Here is a 19,506-nt window from a genome sequence, read left to right on the forward strand (position 1 = left end):
GCTATGGAAACAGTTTCAAAATGATGGAAGTGTTGTAAGGAGGCCTGGACAAGGTCGGAAGCGAATGACAACTGCTTCTGAAGATCGGTATCTGGCATTAACTGCCCGTCGTAACAGAAAGGCTACTGCTCGCCACTTAAGTTCAGAGCTTGCAGCCGCCACTGGAACTGTTGCATCACGGCAAACAATATACAGAAGGCTTAATGAAAAAGGCATTTATGCCAGAACGCCAAGGGTATGTGTTTTACTGTCTTCACAGAAAAAGAGGGATCGCTTTAATTGGTGTAAAGAACATCAAAACTGGACTGAACATCAATGGTCCCATGTTCTCTTTACTGATGAGTCGCGGTTTAGTTTAACTGGTGATTCTAAACGTGTTTACATCTGGAGGGAGTCAGGAACACGAAATGATCCCTCGAACATTGTGGAACGTGACCGTTTCGGTAGTGGAGGTGTGATGGTATGGTGTGGAATAATGATCGATGGACGTACGCCCCTACACGTGTTCAGCAGCGGATCTGTGACAGGCCAGATATATCGAGATGAGGTCTTAGATCCTTATGTAAGACTTTTCAGGGGTGCATATGGACCTGACTTTTTATTTATGGATGATAATGCCCGTCCACATCGAGCAAACCTCGTTGATGAATTCCTTGAAAGTGAAGACATTAAGCGAATACCTTGGCCACCAAACTCTCCTGACCTTAACCCGATAGAGAACTTATGGGACTACCTTGGAAGAGCAATTGCACGTATACATCCTCCTCCTAGAGATGTAAATGCTCTGAAGACGGCATTGCTGGAAGAGTGAAGATTAATTCCCCAAACTGTGGTTAACAACGTTATTTCCAGCCTTAAAACACGTTGTGATATGTGTGTACAAGTCAGGGGAGATCATATTCCATATTAAATTTGTAAGACTTAATTCTTTTTCTGAATAATTCCTTTTTTTCTTAACTCTCTTTGTCACACTTTATTACCATTTTTATTGTTTCATGCTACAATTTTATATCATATGAGGTGATCTTCAATTTTTTCTTTTGCATTTATGTGTCATCATGTCATGTATGATTCCACGAAAATTCATTAAATTATAAGTCATAGTCTCTGAGAAATCCGTGAATTTATGCATGTAAACATAATTTTGGACATGAGTGTATTTGGGATGTTTGTCATACGTAAGAGGCAAGTTATTCATAAAAACTTTTTGATGATAATTATAAAACTTCTTATTGGTGGTAAAAAAACTAACAATAGATTTAGTTGGATTAAAACTCAATTTGTGGTCTTTTTAAAATTTCAACACTTCTTTAAGGATAGGATTTATATTTGTCTCAGTTGAACTCACATCTGGGCCAGAGCTCCAAAGGGCGATATCATCCGCAAATAGCCCAACCTCACATCTCCTTGATATAATCTCAATTCCAGCCAAATATAGACAGAAAAGAATTAGGCTCAACACAGAACCCTTAGAATGCCTTGGCTCAATTTAAAGGTGTTTGACATAGTGGAATTAATCTTTACTTTTATCAGTCTATTTCTTAAGAAATCTGCGATCCAGGTCAAGGCTTTACCCCTGATGCCAAAGTCTTCATAGGGTTTAATAATTAGTTTATGTTTCCAGACACGGTCAAATGCCTTTGATAAATCTAGAAAAGCAGCCACAGTATGATTGGTAGGTCACTTGTTTTGGGCATCTCTAATCTTCTGGCTGAGATAAACCAATTGATCAGTGGTGCTATGACCTCTTCTGAAACCGTATTGTTCTTTTGGTAGGAGGTCTTGGGTATCCAGGTGGAAGAGCAACAGCCCCATAATCATTTTTTCCATGACTTTACATGCAATGCTGGTTAGGGCAATGGGTCTGAAGCTCCCAGGAGATCCATCGGTTTGGCCAGGTTTCTCAACAGGTATGCTAGTGGCTCTTTTCCATTCTTTAGGAAGGCGTCCAAGACTCCAAGATTGACTTAATATATTCAGAAATTTCTTTCTTGCATGAATGCCAAGATGCCCGATCATCTGGCCATGGATGTCATCAGGTCCAGGAGTTTTGGTCAAGTCAAGATCCTCGAGTGCCATCTCCAATTCATGCGTGGAGAAGGATTTAAAGAAAAGGGGATTGCCCAAGACAGCACTACGACATCCATGTGCAAGATCTCTAGACATTTTTGCCACTTTCTTATCAACCTCTGTAAAAGTCAGCTCACTTATCTTTTGGTAATGTGCCCCGAGGAGATCAGCCGCAGCTTTGTCATCTATAGCAGTGTTGCCATCCATATCTAAAATAGCATTACATCTCTTTATCTGAGGTTGTTCACTGCTAATATTTTTGATCAATTTCCACAGTTTCGTGTCAGATGATCTAGCATCAAGTCTCTCACATGTATCCATCCACTTACTCCTCTTGAGCAGCACATAGATTCGCTTTATTTCTGCATTGACTTCATCTCTGTCTTGTTTTTCTCTGTAGTATTGTTTTTCAATTCGAGTCGCAGGTTCTCTCTCTTCCAGAGCAAAGGCAGCAAAGCCGACAGATTATGAGTAAAGTAGTTATTAAAGAGCTTTGCCTTTCCTTTAGGTATTGTTCTTTTAGCTGCCTTGAAGAGCATGTGCTTGAAAGTAATCCAGTTAGTATCAAGGTCACTTGAATAAATGCTAGGTTCAGCTAGTGTACCAACGAGATCACCAAAGGCCTTCCAGTCTGCCTTAGCAAAATTCAAATATTTTTTACGATTGAGGAAAGTACACTGTGTCTTCTTTATTTCAATTAAAATTGGAGATGGTCATTCCCAATGTTCTTCAAAACTGTCCAGGTGCAAAATTGGAAAGATAGTGGGACTTACTATGGACAAATCAAGGGCTTCAGATGTGTTATAGCTGTATGAAGAATGCGTTGGAGTAGCATCATTAAGGATCATGAAACCTGAGTCATCTATAGAATGAAGAAGATCAATTCCTCTCTAATTCTGGGAAGAACATCCCCACGCTGGATGCTTAGCATTTAAGTCACCCAGAAGTACAGTATTTCCAGATAAAAGATTATCAAAGACTCCAGGCAGATTACCAATGTTGGGAGTGTGATATAAATTAAAAATGTCTAGTTGTTCACCTCTCCACATGACAGTGATGCCTTGCAACTCTAAATCTGAACCAATGGGTGCATTATAGCTTTTGGAAATATAGTTAATATCTCTGATAAAGAAAATGAGGCCACCGCCTCCTTTCTCATGTCTGTCTAAATGGATGATGCTGTATCACATAACTTTTAGTCGAGAATTCACTCTCAATTTAGTTTCCTGTAAAGCAATAATTTGATCTTCCTGGTCTTCAGCCAACTCCAATATTTGGTCAACTTTAGATTTCGCTGCCAATGTTGAAATACCATTAACATTACATTGGATTATTTTAAGAGTTTGTAGTCTAGGAGACTGTAGATTACTTTTCGGAAGAGGTCCTCTTCCTAAACCTCGAACGTGCCTCTTTTGAACCTGCGCGACGGGCAATGCAGTATGGATTACATTAGAAAGCTTCATGACTCATGGGTGGAGGAAAAGGCCAGCCTCTGTAAGTCGTGAAACTCGAGCACCAATGGTACAGGACTGACTTAGCTCAGATGCCTGTAGGCTTTAGCTGGGTATAGTCGAATAGCTTTCACGCCTTGGGTGGCCCTACCAGGAGTTTACACTCTCGATGTACTTCGCCTGTTCCAACCAGTGCCACGTTGAGGCAGCCTACAGGTCTTGAGGGGGTTTTAATGCTGTTAATTGATTTCAGTTAAATTACCGGATTATTAATATAAATATTAAAAGGAAAGCAGCTAGAGACTGCTCTCTGCAGAAAACCTGTTTGAAGAGCTCTGTATTTTGAGTACCAGTTGTACTTAACCCTACAAAATTGATTATTCAGAAGGCCGTAATACCACTTAAACATGTTTGAATGAATGCCAATATCATCTGAGAGCTTCAAAAGAAGATTTTCCTTCAACACAACAATGATGTTCTAAAGACACCAATCAAGTTAAAAGTCAACTAAGACAGCTGATAAAATTAGTCTTTTGTTCATAGCATCATTAATAGGACCAGGGTTCGTACGGTCCTTAAGAGTCCATAAAAGTCCTTAGATTTTTTTTTGGAATCGCTTTTGGCCCCTAAAAGTCCTTAATTTTGACCAAAATCAGCAGAAGGTCCTTAATTTTAATCATTTGAAATTTTTGTCTGTTTTTACGACTGTCATTTTGAGTGTGAATTAGCATTTTGGAGGAGTATTTTTGGCGATTCACTGCTGTATATATGGTTATCTTTTGAATGAGTTCATGAGTTATAATTTGTTTCTATTTCTGATATAAATGATGGGATACTCAAGTTTCTAGGCAAGAAGTGAAACATAAGCATTTCAAAATTCATTTTTTTTTTTTCTAATAAAGAGCTCTTAAACAACTTTTCGCTTTTGGGGATGTGAATTCTTTTATTAAACGGCTCTAAATTTGACGACTTTTCAACATTTTGGCGATTTTAAGATTAGTTTGTATAGAAACTTTTTAATTCCGAGATCTCAGAATTTTTCGACGATTTTTTTTAAAACATCGTAACATTGATAAATTTCATTAAAATAATAGTAATATATTGAAATTGTATTTAAAAAATAACATTAAAAATAAAACATTTTTATATTTTGTTCTCATATTGTAAAGTTTCATTTTGGCAACTTAAACAATATTTTGAATCTGAAAAATAAATAAGGTATAATGCTATACAGCACAATTTATGAAACCGCTCTTAGCAAAAGCAAAATTAGCTATGTAATTAATTAAAAATGTCTTATTTTTTCATAGTAAGAGTTTTTCCCATGTAATTGTCTCTGAATATTCAAAATTCTCAGAATGTGCATCAGTTTTCTCTATAAAATTAATTTTATACTTTTTCCCTCCTTTTTTTTTTCCCAAAATATTTCTGGCTTTTTGCTGTTACAGAAATTGTAGGGATAATTTTTCTTTAGGATTTTAGACGTTGCAGCTTGAAAAGTTTAGAAGGATTTGAAGACAAGATTTATAGACTCACGATTCTAGAAGATTCGAGAAATATGTATCAAAATGAAAAATGTCTCCAGGGTATCAACACGTAATGGATGTTTTTTACAGAATGTTTGCAATGAATTTCTTACTTTTTTTAGAACATCTGGAAGAACAATGAAAACATAATATTTGAATGTTTTACTTCTGATACTAGAATCTTAACATGTTTACCTTCTCTTTATTTTCTCTACTTTTCACTAGATGTGTCTAGTGGAAAATATCAAAAATGGCATCTTATCACATGGGCAGGCATTATAGAAAGCGATTTTTGTATTAATAAAGAAACTGAAAACTTACAATTTAAAAGATTCATCTAATATTTCTAAATGCATCATACACATAACTGGCACTAGGCATTTTCCCACCTGATGCAATCTCTGTGGATCCTAAATTCTGCTGCCTAGTGCCTTTCTAAATTCTGCTACCAATGCCTGCTCTAAATTCTAAAAGTTTTGCCATTTCTAGATTTTGCTGTTCGGTGTGTTACTAAATTCTAGAAATTCTGCCACATCAGCTCTGTAATCGGCCTTTACTATATATATTTCATTATTCTTCTGAATGTTCATATTACTAAAGAAATAAAATTAGCCGCTTTTTCTGTACATTCTAAATGCATTTAGTATTTTTTAGAATAACAGAAATCCTTAATTAAATCCAAAAATTCCAAAATGAAAAGGAAATGTGATGAAGAAAGAAACTGAATACATAAAGAAAATTATTCTTCACAGATATGTGCAGTTATTATTATGTAAAATACCCAACTGTTTATGATTTCAGCCTTTACTATAATTTCCCATTTCTATTTCCTCATATGATAGAGTTATTGAGCCAAATTAAATTAAAATTAAATTGTATAATCTTTGATCACTAGTCCACATTATTAGTTTGAATTTGACTGTTCTTGTTTAATTATGTCACCGTGAGCTGTTTTGTTAGCATCAGAACATGTCTTTATGTTCTAAGTTCTTTTTAAACAAGAGGCTTACTTAAACCTTTGTCTAATATTGTAGTTAATTTCAGACATAGCGATAATATGCTTCACGTCTGCCGGGGATTTTGGACTATTTAACTTTTACGAGATCAATTAAACCCTCATAGGTACATTGTGGAGAGGTTGACAAGTTAGGAGATAAAGCACACAGAAACTAGCGAGAGCATTGGTTTGCATATTAAGAAAAATCTGTAATTGTTAGAAAAGATGCTTAAAGACAAGGAAATCAATATAAACTTGCCAAAATGTCTGGGAAGGCTTCAAATTAAAATAACGGATAAATATTTTGTTGAGTGTTGTTGTTACAAAACATTTATGTTTTGTAGGTTGTAATGTGTAATTATCGTAATATCGTTTAAGAATCTGTGTCATAAATTACATGTATTTTAAACTGTGAAATTTTATTAGATTTTGATTTTAATAGGCCTTTTTTTAACAAATATTGTTAAAAAATTAAATTTAATAGTGGTCATGTAAATCCATAATGACTAAGGTTATCAAACTACCTAATTTAATTATTTATAACTAACATCTTACTCTTAATCTGTTAAATTATATCTACATATAAAAGAGAGTTATTGCCTTTCATTAATACTCACTGTTGTCACAAGATAAAATATAAAAATGTAAAAATTCAAGTAAAACTTATTCTTTGCATCTACTGAGACTTAAAATAATACAAAACAACTTATGACCTCTGGTGCTTTAATGGCTCATTGGAAACTATATTAACAGGTTTACAACCCCTGAAACTGTACATGAAGCTTCGACAATAACTACATCAAACAGAGCCTGACTAACTTTCAACACTTGCCCAACCATGCCTACATCAGACCTTTCAGGTTTGTTCGAATCAGCAGGTCTCTCTCTCTAGACAAACAGCAGTGGTGACAACACTCAGTCTTTTGTTATGAATCATGCTGATTATAATCTTATTTCTTATTTTATCATGTGCCATTTGACATAAAATCTACCTGCTTATTTACTAAACCTCTAGACTGACCAAGTATGTGACAAAATGAAACATAAAAAAAAAAAAAAAAAAAAAAAAAAAAAAAAAAAAAAAAAAAACAACATAAAGCTAACTGTTAGTAAAACATAAATTTCACTTATCTTCTTTCAAATATGACCAACTATTATAAGTGTAAGATTTTTAATGCTACTTGATAAATTGCATAAAGTTTATTTTATTCTTAAACTTATTAACAATTATGTTAATTAATTCATGTTTTGTTTAGTAATAGTGCATAGTACTTGGGATCTATTTTATTTTTAGAATGGTATTACGAAAGTGAAATTCAGGCATAGATAATATTTTCAATTGAATTTATTCAGTTCCTATTTGCTCATAGTTCCTTAATTTTTTTCATTATGGTCCTTAATTTCCATGTGCAGAAATGTGTACGAACCCTGTAGGACTTGTTTAATAATGCTATGTGTTTCTGAACTTCTAAAACCGGCTCCATGATTGTAAAAACATCAATATCATAGGTCTGTAATGAATGGAGAAGTTCCTGTCTCTTTATTTGTTAGCATTCCACTGCAAAATCCTCAGAATTTTGTATTGAGAACTGGATCCCTTGACAGAGCAGTAGATAATTTTACCATGCAAGAAGTTACCTGGGGTACACCACGGGGAGGTAGATCTACTTCATACCACACTAGTATATAGATATAGAGAGATATATCTATATTTGTTTTGCAATCCTATTCAGTAGGAACAAATAAAATAGCAACATATTCTTTTTGTTCGTGAAGCATACACAATATCTTGATTATTGTCTTTTGATCATTATATTTTATCTCTATGACAATCAGTTATAGATTTATACTTTTGAGTATTATAGATATACAATATAATGCTTTCTGTAAAATTATTAATCACCCAGAAATAATATATTATTAATCACCCAAAAAATATTAATCACCCAGAAATAATTACTAATAATATGATGCTGTACATAAAATGATTAATACATTACAGTAAATTAATAATATGACCTTTGTGAAAAGTAGTAAGTAATCTCTATTTTTCCACCCATATATGAATGTCCCAACTGCTAATAACAATATTTTATCTTCCCTGTCATAGCAGAATTTTGAGGAATCATAAATTTTTCACTGAATTTGCATAATTTAAGGAAAAGTATGGGATTACTGAAGAATAATTCAACTACAGCATAATATATTTATGAAATTATATGTGAACTATCTATTTTTAATATAACATGTTTAATGTATTTTTTTAAATCTAACACTCAAAAACATTACAAGTAGGTTAAAAAACACTTTTTTGTCACTGTTTATTATTATTTATTTATTTTGAGGGGCCAAAATTGAATTAAATGGAATTGAATGCTAAAATTTTATAATTTTACATATTGTTTATTCCTTTTATTTAAAGTTTTGCAACAATAATACAAGAGAATTTTTGTAATAAATAGTTTATTAAAAATATGTAATATTTGTTTATTTATAATAAATTTAAACTTTTATAAAATACTATATTTCATTTTAGCTCATTTTGGCATGTTATAGAAAGAATCATCTTGTGGTGCTTAAATAGTTCTGAAACTTCTTTGCAGCTTCATGGAGCAAAAGTAAATTGATTAAGTTTTCATATTAGGCACTTACACGTAGTTTGAATTTTCACAAAGTTATGATTTTGTTATGTAGAGAATCAATTTTGAATTGTGACCACATTTCCCATAATGTATCAATGTGTAAAACGACTTTGGAATATATACTTTGAAATTTGTAAAGAATTCCCTGATATAAATGAAAAGACTGTTAAAAAAAATTGGTTATCTTTGGGAGAATTTTCACCAGTTTTTAGTTTTATCTGAGGATTAAAAATCAAGCACTGATCAAAGGTTTGAGCTGTCTTGAAATTGTACCAACAGAAAATAGTTTAGCTTTTTCCATAGTGGATTGAGTTAACAGTGAAATAATGAACAAACAATCAGTTTATAGCGTATGAAAATACATAGCTGCCAATTCTCTCAATTTTTTATCCTCCAATTTTAGTTTTTAGCTTTTACTAAAGGAAAATGTTTCCTTAAAACAAATGAAATTGATTAAATTCATGACACTTAAATTGTGTAAATTTTGTTCTCTTATTGATAGTGATTTTCAGGATGACTTTTCTTATTATTGTCTTAATCAATTTTAGGTATTCATAGAACTTTGCCGTTACTAAATTTATTCAAACAATAGTATGTGCATTTTCATTGTATTTAGAAGTTTGATAAGTAAAGGTTTTTTCCTTTGCTACTCAGGTTTTTCTTAATATAAAAATGTACAAAAATTGCAGAATGAAATTATTTGAGGGGCCATAAAATCTAGAATATCTAATTAAATATTAATATATTTTTCATCAGAATCAGATTATAAGTACTTCAATAACTTGAATTGTGCGTTATAAAGTGAATTTAAGTCAGTTAGGAATTATTTTGAATTGTGTTGCCATGCAGTGTAAAATCCTCTCATATATAAATGTCCCAACTGCTAATAACAATATTCTATCTTCCCTGTCATAGCAGAATTTTGAGGAATCCTAAATTTTTCACTGAATTTGCATAATTTAAGGAAAAGTATGGGATTATTAGAAGCTCTTGATTTTTCCCAGAAGCTCTTGATTTTTCTCTTGAAAATCTCTTAGTAATTATAATATATTAAATTACTTGTAAGTATTTGTATTCTCATTATATTGTCTAATATCTTTGTAAGATTAAAACTGTCTGAATATGGAACAGAAATTTAGAGAGCTGAAAAATTATTATTAGTTTCTTTCCATAGATTAAATACACTGAAGTTTAGGACCACTTAATGAAAGAAAATATAAACATTGTATAATTTTGAGATGAAATGTACAGCCCACTTAATGTGGAGTATACGTTCCATCAAAGTAGAGCATAATACGAAGCAGCATTAAACAAGGTTATCTCATCATGCAAAATAATGGGGTTAGGGGAACATGGGTAGAAAATTGGTCAGATATTTTACCATTAAATTTATTAATTATGTTTTTCATAACAATAAAACGAAAATTTATTTCTTACAAATATAGAAACATAATAAACGAATATACATATAAAAATAAATAAAATTCTAAGTCAGTATGTGTACATTTCAGATCATTCGGTCTCTTCTGTACTTCCAATTTTCTGCCTTTTTATCAAAAAGGTATCTAATGTAATTTGCGTTTTCTTTTTGCGTTCTGTAAGAAGTTGTTGGTAAGTGGGTAAGGCATCAATAACACCCCTTCTTGCCTTTGAACTCTTGCCAAAATTTGAGTCATTTTCAATAAATTGGTCCATAATTTCTGTTATAGTGGGCAAACTGGTTTTTAGAAATGCTGTTGAAATTTCTTTTTGCTCTGCTTCAGAATCACTACTTTCAATATTTTTGTGTGTTCTTGGTCCACTAATTCCTTGAGCGCATCATTAGAAAGACTTGCTGCTGTTTCTTAGACTATTTCTTTGACACCTTCTACATTCACCTCATCTAAAGCAGTTTGTTTCTCTAATTCTACTATTTCATTCATATCAACAAAGTGTGCAGTGTCACCACACTTGCTTAGATCTAGCCAAATGTTCTTCCACACCCCTTTCAAACATTTTTTGTTACTTAATTCCAAGAAAGGTTTATGTTTTCTACAGCATTCATGATATTGTTAGTTTTTCCAAAACTCTCTTATTGATTGTGTCTCTTCTCCATCTGTTTTTTCAAATATCTGTCTAAATGTTCGCCGAAGGTAATAAGCCTTAAAATTTGATATAATGCCTTGATCCATTGGTTGGGTTAAGGCAGTTGTGTCAGACGGCAAGAAAACCACTTTGACTGGAATGCATGTTATTAAGTCAGATAAATTTATTGGATGGCTTGGTGCATTATCAGTTAAAGGTAGTGCTTTTGATTCAAGTTTTTTAATTTCGCAATAGCGTTTAACAGACGGGCAAAAATATTCAGTGAACCAATTCTGGAAAATTTTCAGTTATCCATGATATTTTATTAGACTCCCAAATTACAGGTAAAGTTGATTTGGATATTTCTTTCAATACTCTTGGGTTTTTGGAATGGTAAATAAGTAGTGGTTTTAATTTGAAATCTTCGCTTGCATTACCACCCAGAAGTGTTAAGCGATCTATTGCAGTTTTAAGTCCTGCTGCAAGTGTTTCTTTATGGAATAGAAATGTTCGTTTTGGCACTCTTTTTCAAAACATTAAAAACAAATTCTGGAGGATAGTTTCCTTATTGAATTATTGTTTTTAATGTCGCTGGGAATTCAGCTGTCGCTTTCGTATCACCACTTGCTGCTTCTCCTCTAATCTGTATGTTATTAAGATTATTTTGATGTTTAAAGCTATTAAACTATCCTCGACTTGTAACAAAAGTTTCATTTGTGTCACTTGCCTCAACCTGAATGTAATTAAAAACTATTCTTGCTTTTTTCATTATAATAGGTGTGCTCAATGATATATTGCATTCGATTTGGTCGTCAATCCATATAGAAAGTCGTTTTTCCATTTCCTCTATTGTATTATTTCTAGAATGGGTCAGAGCGTGTTGTAGTTGCAGTTGCCGATGACAGTATTTTTTCTTTATTCTTAAGAGTAGTCCTTATTGTTGAAGTTGCCAAACTTAATGCAGCATCAATTTGAGATTGACGTTCACCAGTATCTAATCTTCTAATCCCTTGCATTTTAGTTTCTAGTGAAATGCTTTTTCTTATTGTTTTATTTCCGTGTTTTGTATTATCACCCATGCTAAAAACTAAAAATCAGAATATTTATCATTATATCAATCATTATATTATATAAATTTATACTTATAATATATATCATTATATTATATAAATTTATACTATGTCAACAAATGTTTGAAACGATAAAAATACATTTGTGTAACACCGAAGAAAAGAAGTATCACAGATAAACTGCTTTGGATATTGCAAAGCCTAACACTGCGGGCAATTTCGAGAAATCCCACAATTCAAATAAAAGAGCATTAAAACGAAACAGCATTAAGCGGGGTCTTACTGTATTAAAAAAATTTGGTGTATGGGGGCTGTCTGTTCCAAATGGCTGTTGGAGTTTAGTACTGTTTCTCTTGTCACTTGGGACTTTTGTCTGGAAACTCCTTGGGCAACATAGCTGTGAATTTATCATTCTTACACACTGCGGTCAAATCTTTCATAAACTATCACCTATCGTAAACATTGCACACATATCTGAACTTGTTGTCCATAAAATGTACATTGTTTATCTAAATACTTTATCATTGTCTGCGAGAATAATCTTCTGTGTGATCAATCTGAAGTATGCCCAAATCTGATGATAATGTATTGGAGGAATTACAAGTTGAGGCTCCTTCATTAATTTGAAAATAGTCTGAAGTTGAAATTCTTTTGCCTTTTCTTTTTATAGTTGTGTTTTGCGTGTTCTTCACACAATTTATTTTCTCACTCTTTCTTTTCATCTTCACTTATCTGAATAGCTGTTCACTCTGTTCTCTCTTTCAACAACTTTTTTTTTTTTTTTTTTTTCTTTTCTTGGTTCATTATAAAATTTTATTAATTTCACTGAAACAAAATTGACAAACTGTATAATCAACTCTAATTACCTTTTGACTTTTTTAGAGAGAATATGCATTAAATATGCAGATAATTATTTAAAACTAGTTTTATTAAGAAATATACAGTAAAATTACTGTAATTTTATATAAAAAATTAAGGATGAAAAAAGTGTATTTAGCATTTTTCAAACATCTGTTTTACGGTAATTTGTTTCAAAATTATAAGATGTAATGATGATGAGTTTTTTAAAGCCAAGTTATTGCTTCTGATCAGAGTCATTACTGCTGATCAAGTTACACTGCTTTACTGTTCTGAAGTTTTTTTAATTATTTAAAACTTGCCATTCTGATGTGATGAAAGTTTAACATTATTAATTATGCTTGTAGTAAAAATTGAAACTTCTAGTTCTTGCAGTCTTGTTCAGTTAAAACAGTACAGAGTTAGTATTCACTCAGGGATACAAATCTCTCAACTGTTGGCAAAATATTTATTTGGCAGAAGTAAAAGCAATAATCAATAGAATATCATTACTTACTTCAATATTGACTAAGGAAAGCTGTCAGCAATGAAGGCCGACTGTCACCAGTAATCACTAAAGCCATTCATGTATTCCCAACATAACTTAGTTTTAACATAAAACCATATAGAGCTACTGTTTTAACTCATTCTCTTTAGTATATTCCCCACTCCCTTTCTTCAGATGGTGGAAACAAACACTTTAAAATATCTTCCATAATCAATGTGCCCCTTTACTATGATGTCATTTATTACATATTTCATTTGAAACTTTTGAACTTTTGCTGTTTGATTAACTGTCAATTTCACTAAAAAGCTGTACAGATTTCAGGTATTGAAGTCTTCTCTTTTACTAGTTTTAGCCTCCTAAATGTGAATGAAATTGGGAATAAATTCAGAAATATTATTAAATTTTTAATCAAAAAATGCAAGTGGTCTAAAATATTAAGCTTTATACTAGTTATTATGAGTGAATATCATAGACAGGGACAAGTGACATTAAATTATTATGAATAAATGCAAGCAGAAGTGATAGTGTATTACATTAATTGTATTTCATATTAAAGCCAGCAGTTTAAAACAAAAGTATTTTCATTCATTTTGTTCTATAAAATACATATTTCTTCTCATTAATGCATAAATACAATGGTTCATAACATTTTTGCCCCACACATCCCTTTCACCATTGTTAGAAGATCATTCCCCCACTCCTTTACAAAATTTGAAAAGAGCATATATATACTTATTTAGGTATACAGGGTGAATCTGAACAAGTAGGCAAAACTTTAGTGGGGGATAGGAGGCAGCTATATAAGCAATAGTATTCGTCATAGAATATATGGTCAGAACACAAGTGGTTAGAAGTTAAAGGGTAGTTTTCCACTGTCACATTTAAAGAATTAACATAAGAAAGGAAGGAAGTACTTCAGAAAACATTTTATTAACAGAAGATGCTCATAGAAATTGCTCAAAAAAAAAACCGTCCACCAGCTGTAATGCATGCTTCACACCTGCAGGATAGGGATTGATGCACATTTGCGAAGACATCAGGCATTTCTTGAATATCGCTTGCAACAATGTCGATCCCGGTGACTAGATCCATATTGGTTTCAATGGGGCTCTTGTAGATTAGGCTTTTCATATGGCCGCACTGAGAAAAGTCCAAACTCAAGAGATCCAGTGATCTTAGTCGTCAAGTTATGGGACTGCCTACCAATCCATCGACCTGGGAACTTTGCATGCAAAGTGTTTTGCACATCTAGGCTGAGGTGTGCAGGGGTGCACCATCGTGCTGGAACCATATTCTTGACCTGATGGATGTTGGAATTGGACACAGAAACTCCGGCAACACCTCTTGTAGGAATGTGTGATACGGTTTGCTGTCCAGGTGGTGTGGCAGGAAGTATGGGCCAACCAAATGGTCATTGTGGATGCCTGCCCAAATTTATGGAGAATAGCTGCTGGAACGAATGAGGATGTGTGGTATGTGGGTTCGTAGGTGCTCATATGTGGGAGTTGTGGGTATTAAAAATATCTCATGGGTAAAAGTGCACTCATCTGTAAACAGAACATGTGCACCAAAATCCAGCTGCTCTGCATTCTGAGATGTACCAACATGTGAAATCGACACGTGGCTAATAGTCCATTGGTGATAACGCTTGTACCAACTGTGTACAATGCCTTCCTTCTTCCTATATCACATGGCTAATCATTATTTGGGGCACGTTTACAGCATGGGAAACCACTATTGTGCTACATCCTGGTTGATCTTTCACCCTATGCGTATGTCTTCTTCATGTTCCGGTGTCCTAACACTTCTTTCATGCCCTGTATCTTGCTTGGCTGCGACAAAGGATCTTGTTTCACACAGCTGCCATTGCAAATGCCCAAATGTTTTCCAGTTTGAAGTGCGTCTTATCAGAAACCTATCTCGATAAATTCTCTGTGCCTCACTCACACTCGCTTTTGTGCACTGTACATGAAGTGCATATCAACTATTTCGTGGTTCATATAATCAGCCATCCTTTCAGCAATCCAGAGTAGAAAATTCTGCTAGGTGCAAGGACTGACCCTTTACTACCATTTAAAATGCCACCTGGCAGCTTGCCATTTGCATTCTAACCATATATTCTATGACGAATATTGCTCGTATAGCTGCCTTCTATCACCCCTAAAGTTTTGCCCACTTGTTCAAATTCACCCTGTAGATTATTTCCTAATGTATTTTATAAATTAAAGAGCAACAAGTATAGAAAATATTGATAAATACCAAAACTTGAAGAAAAGTAATTTTTTATATTCATGAATTAAAATTAAATACTTAACAGCTAAATAAAAGGCTGATTGTATTTCCCTCTGAAACTATGATGTTCTCTCCTGGGGGAATTTCTCACATGGTTGAGAAACTCTGGTATAATAAAAAAAATTGCTAATCTATGGCTGAGTAGTTAAGTAATTGAACACAAGTAGTTCGACCTGGGTTTGATTCCAGGCTGGCTGCATGGGTGTTTTCCTTATGTGTAATGTGGATACGAGCCAGTTTCCCTTAGTAAGTCCTTCACAAAGTCATCCCTCCCTTTAGGCCGATAGCCTTCAGATGCTTCACCACAATCAAATTAAACCAAAACCAAATGTATAATGTAAAATCTAACACTTCTGATATCTTATTTGCAAGTAATTAGAAAAAGACTGTTGATTTTCAATTAAATAAATAATAATAAAATATTTAAAAAACAAGAAACAAACAAACAAACAAACAAACAAAAAAAAAAAAAAAAAAAAAAAAAAAAAAAAAAAAAAAAAAAAACTCTTGAAAGTATTTTAAAATTAGTCTGCATTTTACAAAAACTAATTTCTTTATTTTAATTTTTTTAAAGAAAGTGAAGGAAAATATAATGTTTATATGTTCTTAAAAATATATAAAATTGATGATTTTGTTAAATGTTTCAATTTCATATGTCTGTAAACTGTTCTGTGCTATTAAAATGTTGTTGTTTTGAGTTTGTTTCATCAATGTTTTATCAGGTATTTAATCTGTTTAAAAACTGAATAAATAACAATATTAATTGAACTGTATAATTAGTGTCTAGGCTTTTATATCCTTCAAATATAGTATAATGAGAGACAAATCACTGTTTTTAGAAAATTAAAAATCAATAACATTGTTATTAAATAATGTTATTAATTTTTTAAATGGTAAGTAAGATAAATATTTCAAATATTGTAAAAATTAAAAGATGAGAAAAATAACAAATTTAAATGATAAATAGTTGAGTTATAAAGTAGTTCAATTTATGAAATGAAATTTCTAACTAACAGAAATATCATACGCTTATTCAACTGAAAAAGCTATATTGTAAGGAAACTTTCTTACTGAAGCTTTAAAAGTTCAAACCATTCTGTTAACAATTCGAAAACACAGATGCTGTTATTTTTACTTGTTTATTTTAAACAGAAAATGTATCTTAATAAGACATTGGAATTTCATTACTATTTCAGAGTTTCAACAATTTACATGTAAGCTGCCAATAATTTTAGAAATGCTGAGAACCAAATATATGATCATTTGTAAAATTATTATATTTACATTTGTGTCTTCATTAAAAATAAATTTGAGAGTAGAAATAAACTGGGTTTGTCAAGCTGTAGTAGTTTAAACATGTGTAAAAAGTATGTTCTAAACATGTATAAAAAGTATGTTTTTAAAAAACAGAAATATATTTAATATTACATGGGAAATTAAAGTTTGGTATAAATTACAAATTATGAAAAATTACAAAGAATTTAAATTAGATAATAAGAAAAAATAGTTTGACTTTGGTTTTAATTGATAAAAATGCTAACAAGAATTTAAAATTAGATGAAAAAAAAAAAATGATGAAAGAGTTTAATGACTTTTGGTAGTAAGTCTGACATTAGTCATAAGACTTAGGAGTCTTTTGTCTAACTAAATACTAATCAAGCTTTTACCTGTCAATGTAGTATTAAAGCTGTGATGCGAGTTACCACATGTAGCTTAAAATTAACTATTGAAGCACAAAACGTAGAAGCACATAAAAGCTTTATTTTATTTTATGTAACTCACAATTTGTGAGTGCTAAATTAAAATATTAAAAGCAAAATTAGTCTTATTGACTATGGAGCAATTAACTGAAAATTACAATTCAGTTGGATGCAGTATTTCTTTTCAAGGCTACAACACCTTTGGGTTGGACAATTTAATCTAAAAATCAAGACTAACTTATCAATCTGGACTAATGTCTGGGAACCTATCTCACCAAAGAAGCAGCATTTTAATGCAAGGTAAGCACGGTAGCCATTATGCAGCTAAATGTCTTTCTACTACGGGTCATCCAGTTATGACTTTTTCTCTCAATTCATACTATGAAATTATTAAATCTGTATAAATCTGTGGTCTTAAGCTTTTAACTGCTATTTAATTTAAATGAATTTTACTTCATTATTTACAGTCTTCATTAGAGTAAGTATTTTCATATTAATTCCTCATTGTGCTTTTTTCTAAAAAAATATTCACAATGGATTTTCTTATTATCTTTTAGGATAGAATAAAACTTCTGTCCGATGATAACCGTAGTGTTAAGGTGAGATTAATTAACACACACAAGATCGCTCAGCTTTTTGTTTATAAATATTCATAAATTTCTCTTAGAAATCTCAGATGCGTGTCCATTTGCAAGGATTTAAGGAGGCAGTTATGCAACTAGCCTAATTTTTGTCTATATTGCATACTTTTTGATTGCATCTAATATATTTCTGAAATATTAACTGTTTTCATGAAATTCTTATTCAGCTTTTAGATGTCCTGGGTCGGTGTACAATCAATGCTGCAAATACTGAAGGAGCTGAAAATTTACATTTATCAGTAAGTATGATTTCACATTATATTAATTTGTTAATTAATTTTTTATTAGTTTTTAATTAAATTTAATTTTAATGTATTGTTTTCTTATATGTTATTAGGCACTTCTGTATTATTATAGCCTCCATTATTCAAACTATGCCAAAATCTCAAGATTATTAAGAAGTTTTAAATTTTAAAAATGTTAAAAACTTAAATAGCAAATGTGTTTACTTAGTTTATACAGTTTGTGGCTGCCATGTTTCTGTGATTGCTTTTAATATAGCATCAAAATCATTTTCTTGTTTAGAACTTTTGCCATGCAGTCCTTAAATTTACAATTTTAAATTCTATCTAAGGATTTGCACCAAAACAACAATCTTACTCAAAGCTAATCTCATGATAGGCAGACTATAGATGAATGTAGCTACTTATAGTCTACTATCATGAATCAGTAATGATTTGTGACTTACATTAGCAAAGTTGTAATAATGAGGGTCATAATAATAAGGAAGTACCTATAATTATAGAATTCCAAGCCTCTGATATTCGTAGCTGGCACAATGATTCAGCAGTTCCCAAACTTTAAGCTAAAAAATAACATTTTTAGTTTACTGCTGCTATCTTTTGTTTTAGGTATACACAATTGTAAATAAGTTACCAAAATAAATGAACAAAAAGTATTTATGGAAGAGTTTTTTAGTACACAAATACACACAGCTACTTAAGTTTCTCACCATTTTATTCAGAGTACTTACTAGGACATCAAATTTGAATATCTGAGTTGCACTAGCATTTGCTAAACTAGATGAAGTTGAGTAGTATGTTACTGCTCACTGTATAAATAAAGAGCGCTAATACAATGTAAAGTTGAGTGTAAAGCTGCTACCTGTGAGAGCTAGTGTAAAAAACCTATGCTGTAAATTTTAATAATGTAAAATGCTTGTTTTGTGTACAAAAATGTTGCTAACTTTAAGGCATTAAAATTTGTAAAAAGTAAAAATTGTGAACTGCTACAGTTTGTGAAAAGAGATGTTTCAAACTACAAAAGATGTAGAAATTTTGAAAAAATTTTTTAGTAAAATTAAATTAAATTTAAATAAAAAGTAAAAGTTTGAATATTTTAATTGAATTTGAATTAGAAAATAATAGAGACTTATTGTAAGAATGGTTTTGTACTAAACTGCATTATTTAAACTGAAGTTACAAGTTCAATCAAAACTTTAACTAAATACTGGCCAAAGGTAAGGAAAATAGAAAAATAAGATAAAAAATCTTCACTCAATTCGGGCTATAATTGAGACTTTTGAAAAGAGTTGCCCCTTCATTAGTAAAAGGAAAGATTCCAGTATTGATAAAATATAAATTTTTACAAAATTATATTTACGATTAATTCCTTAACTCTTCAAAATTCTCCAGTTATATACAAAGGAAGAAAGGAGAACAAACTAAAAAAGACCTGTGTGGTCAAGAATTTTGCACATTGAGCTGCA

At 31.7% G+C, this 19,506-nt stretch overlaps 1 protein-coding gene across 3 annotated transcripts in view; it reads left to right on the top strand.

Moving 5' to 3' along the window:
• Positions 1 to 19,506, top strand: part of LOC118194171 (HEAT repeat-containing protein 6) — a 138,995-nt gene that overhangs the window by 85,131 nt on the left and 34,358 nt on the right. For all 3 annotated transcript variants that reach the window (XM_085814039.1, XM_085814038.1, XM_085814040.1), the window contains exons 15-16: positions 8,581 to 8,662; positions 17,966 to 18,037. In XM_085814039.1, the coding sequence (XP_085670165.1) occupies positions 8,581 to 8,662; positions 17,966 to 18,037 (154 nt within the window). The remainder of the gene's footprint in view (positions 1 to 8,580; positions 8,663 to 17,965; positions 18,038 to 19,506) is intronic.

Source organism: Stegodyphus dumicola, chromosome 3 (assembly GCF_044657685.1).
Source record: "Stegodyphus dumicola isolate Sdum_Otavi_A_Nest chromosome 3, ASM4465768v1".
Taxonomy (NCBI): domain Eukaryota; kingdom Metazoa; phylum Arthropoda; class Arachnida; order Araneae; family Eresidae; genus Stegodyphus; species Stegodyphus dumicola.